Source organism: Lolium perenne, chromosome 3, assembly GCF_019359855.2.
Source record: "Lolium perenne isolate Kyuss_39 chromosome 3, Kyuss_2.0, whole genome shotgun sequence".
Taxonomy (NCBI): domain Eukaryota; kingdom Viridiplantae; phylum Streptophyta; class Magnoliopsida; order Poales; family Poaceae; genus Lolium; species Lolium perenne.
This window is the reverse complement of record NC_067246.2, coordinates 314,668,329-314,675,183: the sequence shown is the minus strand read 5'-3', so window position 1 is coordinate 314,675,183 and position 6,855 is coordinate 314,668,329. Positions and strand designations below refer to the sequence as shown.

Genomic DNA, 6,855 nt, shown 5'->3' with positions numbered 1-6,855 from the left:
ATCTGAACTTAGGCCGTGAGGAGCATGCCCAGGGCAAAGACAGCAAACACATGTGGCTTGTTGAACGCCATGGACAAGATGATTTCCTTGTTGAAAAATGTATTGTACCCTATGCAGTTTCATTCGATTTGAATGAACCCTCCAGAAACGTTCCTTACAGAGTTCATTTGAACCACCAGCTATGAGCTATCAACTATGGTTACATTTTCGTGCAAACTGTCAGCAGCGAGCATACCTGCCTGATAAAATTCCTCCAACTACCTTGAATTACATGACGCTATACAACTCTTATTACACTGCTTCAACTACAGTATAGAATTCACAGAATATATGTCACGCATGAAACTACATAGTACATTACATTGCGGTGAAACCGCTAACCTCCGAGGCATTATTTACGTGCTATTCTCTCTCTCTCTCTCTTCCTTGCACAGATCCACACTACCATATACTCCCTCCGGTCGGAATAGATTGACGCGGATTGAAGCAAGATTGGCCTGCACGCTTAGTAGAGCCGCGTCAATTAAATCCGTCCAGAGGTAGTATATAGTACCATCGAAGCTTCTCGATGTACAATGGCCTGCTTTTAGCTTAGACAAGCTGGACTACTGCAGCAACTCTCAGGGATCCACCTTGGAGAAGATCTGCAAGTTCATCAAACAGTATAGCAGTGCGCCAACCCCACCCTTTTGGAGCTTTGGGTAGGAGAGTGCCGGCCTGCTTCAGGCTTCCAAATATCATGACCTCTCTTTTCGATGGACATATGAGCTAAGAACAAACAGATGTCAAATTACGCCATATACACAGTACCAATGAGAACCACAATTAATTGAAAACAAAAAACAGAGGTAGATACCTGATACCGTGCAGTGACCTTTTCCCGGGGGTCAATATACATGTGGGCCTGAGGAAGAAGTACATCAGCTGACCATATTATCTTGCAATTAATGAATTAATCCATCAAGTCACTTACCTTCCTCAAGGGGTCTAACAGCTCAGCTTTGCGTCTGTGCAGAAAAAGCCCTGCATTGTCGATTTGTTTATTACTAGCATGCTGTTAGGCAAATAACAAGGTTACTGGTAAACATGAGAGAACCAGATTAAGAATATATTACCAAGGGTGCGACGCCCATGAGGATCTTCGTCATTGAACGCCTGGACACTTACCTACAAACATTCATGTTTATTACCTAACTTGATTTAGGCTGTAAGAAGCATGGATTGATACAAGACCAGAAAGTAATAAACCTTCCATAGTGAGCCGGCGTAAAATACTTCAGGGGAGTGTTTCACCTGACCATCCCCAAGCCTATGCACATCTTCAAACTCAACCCTGTGTGTAGTAATAAACAGGTCAAAACAGGTCAGAGCTTCATACAAACATGAGTTTAGTGTGCTGTGTGCATGTCAAGTTCTAAGTTTATGAGGTCTGTGAGGGATAAGGAAATTGATACGGAGTATGAGAAATTCAGAGTATGTCTTGGTTGCCTAGTCTAATAAGTAGAGATGCAAGTGGGACACCATTAGGGTACTATCTACCTGCTTTAGTTCAAATAATGAACTAACTTTCCAAATTGATGATGTTAATTGGAAAAAAAAATAGTTCATTTTTTTACTAAGGAGGGTACAGGTACCCTAATAGTGACCCACTTGCATCTATATTAAAAATAAATTACAAGAATTTGTTTCCTCCCCCTGGTTTTGGTGAAGGCATTACATCTGACAGGAAATGCTGTACGAAAAAACTCAGATTACTTAGAACAGATGATTTGGAAATCAAGTAAACACCATACAGAACTCATGTTTCTTTTTGCCGGATTGATGTCGAAAGAGGTTTATGTCGTAATTGTAAAGATGGAATAAATAGACATCTTACCCAAAGCGGAAAGGAGGAAAGTGGCTAAGTGGTGTTCTCGTGTCCAATGATATAGTTGTGTTGTCTGTGCTTTCCCAACTGGATCCAGGTTCATGCTCTTTTGACTCTTGCATCTGGAGGGAAGAACCACCTGGTGTAGAAACAGAAGCTGCACCAGAATACCTAGTTTGCATGCCTGCCTCAAATATACTTTCTGTCTGATGATGAGAAGCACTGCTTTCTTGGCTAAGATTGACCAATGCAGTCAGACCATCTCCTGGAATATCTCCATTGTGGTCAACCCTAGGTTCGGCTTCATCATTGGCAAATGATTGCTGGCCATTCCTTGAACCAAGTCCGTAAGGAACACGAGAGAATACATAGCGTGTAGGAGCCCATGCTGCACCAGGCACATTGGAGTTTCCTCTCCCAATGCCAGCAAGTCCATCAACTGCTCCTCTTACGTTATGTATTCTGACATCGCCTTGGGCATCTCCAAGGTAGATACTACCTGCAGTACCTGAAGCACTCGTCCGATCATGCTCCTGTCTGTAGTGGCTGTGCGTATTCACATATGCTTGTTTACAAGCACACGAATTACTTGTAAGGCAACAATTTCTGCAAGTATCAGCAACTATTGCTTGCACTCTGTGACACAGGAGCATCTGCATTACCAAATAAACCAAAGTTTTAGAGATGGTCTTCGAGGGAACAAAGTATTAGGAGGGAAGTAGAATAAAACCTGTAGCCAAAGACCATCGTTTACAGCTTTGCAAGGAAATTCAAACTCTTCAAGTTGCTTTCGAACACTTAACAGTGCATCAAATGACATATTGCAATAGAGAAGAGAACCCCTTTCAAATATGTTCATGAAAGCATTATATTCATCAGCTGACAATGAAGAACTTCCGCTAACGCATCTAACCTGCCGGCGACCAACAACCCTACCACCCCAAAGAGGTGCAGTGGGTCTTCCCCACTCACTTGGAACTAATCCATTACTCGAAGAAGTTCTTGAGAAGTAATTCTTTGTTGGCTCACTAGAATGCCAGAGATTTTCGTTAAATTGATAAGAAGTGCTTTCTGCGGATGGTCCTCCTGTAGAAGTGTCATTCTCCATCCTGTTGGAAGCTTCAGCATTCTAAATGGTCAAAACAAACAGTACAATCTTAGTGTACTTATCATCTTTCTGATAAAGATTTCTGATAAAGTGATTTGTTTATAAGGATACAAAGAAAGTCATAACATACTGGAAACATGCCCAAATGAACCACTTACATGAGGAATGGAGTACGATATGCTATTCTGAGGAATTGTAACACTGGGAACATCAATGATGTTTTGGGCAGTTTTACTCCTGTTATCATGCAACTTCAACTTCTGCAGTTCAGATTCCATTAGCTGCTCCTCACCAATTTCATTCATCAGACTCTTTCCCTTCCCCATGGAAGGATCAATAGTTGGTGAGCTTGCCATAAGGTTCAAATTTTCGTTTCCACTAACTTCAACATCAGACACAGTCACCTTTGCAAGTAGAGCAAATAATGCTAGTTCAAACCTTCAAGTGGCAAGACGAGCTTTTGTCATAGCTGGGCTTCCAAATTATAATAGCACCAGTAGTCAAGTTAACAAATACATACCGTTTCTCCTCATTAGGTACCCACAATTCATCAGATGTAAGGAGAGCATGCAAAGTTTGTGAAGACAGTTTTGGAAGCACCTTTGAACAAAAGAAAAAAATTAAAATCATTTGTCAATATTATGGACAAGAAACAGCTACAGAAAAAAGGCAATGTAGCATGAATGACATATTCAGGAGCAGAATTCACCCGAGTCCAACAATATGTTTCATAATTCAGCATTCATGTCGCAGCCGCAGCAAATTAAAAAATAAATAAATTCAAAAGGTTCAACATCTAAAAGCTTTATGTAAGTTTATTGCACGCCACAGTTACATTTGAACTGTAAACCATATTATTTTATCATGTCAGAAGGAAAATGCCAAAATAGTAAAGGCAAGCCCCAACAAAGTGAGCTAGGGTCAATCCCTAACCACTAGAAAAAGTCTCATAGTCTTCATACCAAAGCAAATACCATAAATACACAAAAAGGCATTGGTGAATCTTAGGCATGATAAGTTCCAAATTGTGAAGTAGCTGGGCTTTTTATGGAGATATCTAACACAGATCCAATCTTTTAACACAATACGAAAGTTTATAAGGTAGCCACAATAAGAAGATTTCCTCTGTCAAGTCATGCAGTTAACTTTTATAACCAAAAACAACTAATTTGAGCTAATACACAGACTGTCTATATGCAAACAACTTATTAGGCTTTTCTTGGAAAAAAAAATCTTCTACTATTTTACAGTATTATTGATAAAGACCATATTGAAAGCTGGCATAACCAAGATTTCTACTTAAACAAAATATTTGATAAGTATAGACCATACTGAAAGCTGGCATAACCAAGATTTCTACTTCAACAAAATATTTGATAAGTACAGCTTTCCAGTCACAAGATCGTCCTGAATGCTGCTTAGTCCTTACCTCACGTAGTTCCAGTGTGGCACTTTGACAAAGGTAACCCCAACAAGCATTTCTCACACGCTCTCCATGACTACCATAGTCTTGGCTTTCCGCAAACAACTAAAAATAATGAGAGGAAAATAAGGCCAGAGATTTTTTAAAAAAAAGGAAAAATAATACCACTGATAAAGAACACAATACAAATAAGTCGCCAACATAAGCTGATGAACTAACCTGGTACTGTAAAAAGTTTGATGTCCAAAGTTCAGAAATAATAAAATCAGTACATATTGTACACAAGCCCTGCAATAGTCCACTTGTAAGTACAACGCGGTAGCAAACAACTGAGGCATGATAAGAACACTCTCAAATAGAATAAACCTGAAGATCCAGAAATGATGCAGCTGCCAGTACACGAAACGCATTGTTATCATTAAGCTTGGGGGGCTGCCCATAAAGATATGCGAGAGAAATTGCAATCGCTTCTGAATCCACATTAGAATCATCTAATTGCAAGACCACTGTAGGTGCTCCAGCTTCTCTCCATGGACCATGCAACATATTCCTGACAGTTTATTTTACAGAGAACCTGCTTATCAGTTTCAGATATTGCTACAGAGTATCAATCTGGAAAAACTGAACTACGTGACTTGTAGGAGAAGATAATAATCTAAGAAAATGAAGACGTTTGGTTGCAGAAGAAGATTCCCTTCTACCTTGAAGATTTATTTAACGAAATAAAGAGGTTTGGCTGCAGAAAGAAGACTCCCTTCTAGGTTGAAGGTGTTTATACATGTAATATAGGCACTGAAGGTATTTTACATTGAGGAGTTCCATCGGACTTTGTCGATTACATCCTCCAGTTTAAATTGCAAGGTATCCACGCATCCCAAGATTTAAGTTTGACCAACCATTGGACAAACAAAATGTGAATACGGGATATCATTAGAGAATGCAGTTGATTATGAATCTAGTGATATGACACTTGCGTCACATGAGCCACATTTACTAGTCTAACCACTGGTCAAACTTAAATCATACTCCAGGTTGTGTGTCATACATTTTGCAACAGACCACTAACTAGCAATCAATTCCATTTTATGCTCGATTGTTTGTAAGAATAACAGGGATTTCGTACGCTAACATCAAGATATCAATGCATCACTTCAAAAACGCATTACTAACTTGCTTTTTGGGGGGAAACTGAAAAACTGCACTAACTTGATCAACAAGACAACTGGTCCCTCCAAACTCAATTTCGCTCAGATCATGCATTCTATTAGACATTCCAACAGAGATCACAGCGACGGGGATCGAATGAGTCGAAACATCCTGGCCTCAGAGTCGAAGCAAAATGCAGTTCAGTTAATCTGCGAAACAATCCTACACAGCTCCGTCTACAGAAGCAGCGACTCCGATCCGCACTATCCACATCCGCGTTGGAGAAGAATGGTCTGACCTGAAGTAGGTGCTGCGGGAGATGATGAGGCGGTGGAGGCGGTAGGTGGCGCCCATGGCCTCGACGACGACATCGGAGAAGGCGCCGGAGCCGAAGCCCTCGGCCTGGACGTGGTCGCAGAGCGCGGCGAGGTTGCAGTCCACCGGGCGTAGCTCCGCCGCCGCGACCGCCAGCTCGTAGGGCCTCGGCGCAGCGGCCGCGGCCGGCGGCGCCGCGGGAGCCGCCCCCTCCGCCGGCACGGGCGGCAGCGGGTGCGGCTGCGCCGCCGCGGCCATGGAGGTTGGGATGAGGGCTAGGGTTTAGCTAGCGGAGGCGTGTCGGTGGCGATGGGACGGGGAACGGGGGTTGGGGTTGGATGAGGGGGACGGCCGATCGGGAGGTGGAAGAAAGCGTGCTTCGTGTAGGGCCTTGTAGGGATTTTACAGTTACTGGCAGAGCATCTCCAACAGTCGTGCTATAATTGGCGCACTATACGAGGCGCTGTAAACTTTTATCGCACGGAGTGATTTTTCTCCGCTAGGTGCGCCATTTTGCAGCGCACGTTGGCGTGGAAAATTAGCATCTCCGTCGGATGCTCTATTTTGCAGCGTGCGGACGCAGCGCAAATAGCAAACACACACAACTATGCATCCAACAAGATCAAACAATCATATAAAATTCACAAATAAAATGAACCATTCAAATACAATACATTGTTCACACCAAATACAACAAGTCGAACATACAACAATATAACATAGTTTTGAGACAATACAACACATAGTTTTCAAACAAATACAACAAGTATGCAACTACTCTTGTCCATTCCAATTCCACCATTCTTCCATGAGATCTTTTTGAAGCTCATCATGTGTGTCGTTGCACCGAATGACATGGGTATGAGGCAATGAACCGAGCAATCCTATGTGCGGATCTCCTCACTTGCACGGGAACCCCCATCAAGTCGTAGTGGGTATGATCCACATCTTTCCCGCGATTATCCTCTATAATCATGTTGTGCATGATTACACACA

The 6,855-nt window shown here is 42.1% G+C and overlaps 1 protein-coding gene across 1 annotated transcript; it reads right to left on the bottom strand.

Annotated features, from left to right (window-relative positions):
- Positions 1-217: 217 nt before the first annotated feature.
- Positions 218-6,229, bottom strand: LOC127345525 (uncharacterized). The gene is made up of 13 exons (XM_051372007.2): positions 5,843-6,229; positions 4,765-4,948; positions 4,618-4,686; positions 4,405-4,503; positions 3,496-3,575; positions 3,134-3,413; positions 2,598-2,996; positions 1,877-2,520; positions 1,249-1,333; positions 1,116-1,167; positions 974-1,023; positions 857-904; positions 218-768 (listed from the first exon to the last, which is right to left on the bottom strand). The coding sequence occupies exons 1-13, from the start codon at positions 6,115-6,117 to the stop codon at positions 592-594; spliced, it is 2,442 nt and encodes an 813-aa protein (XP_051227967.1). The 5' UTR covers positions 6,118-6,229; the 3' UTR covers positions 218-591.
- Between the last annotated feature and the right edge of the window lie 626 nt (positions 6,230-6,855).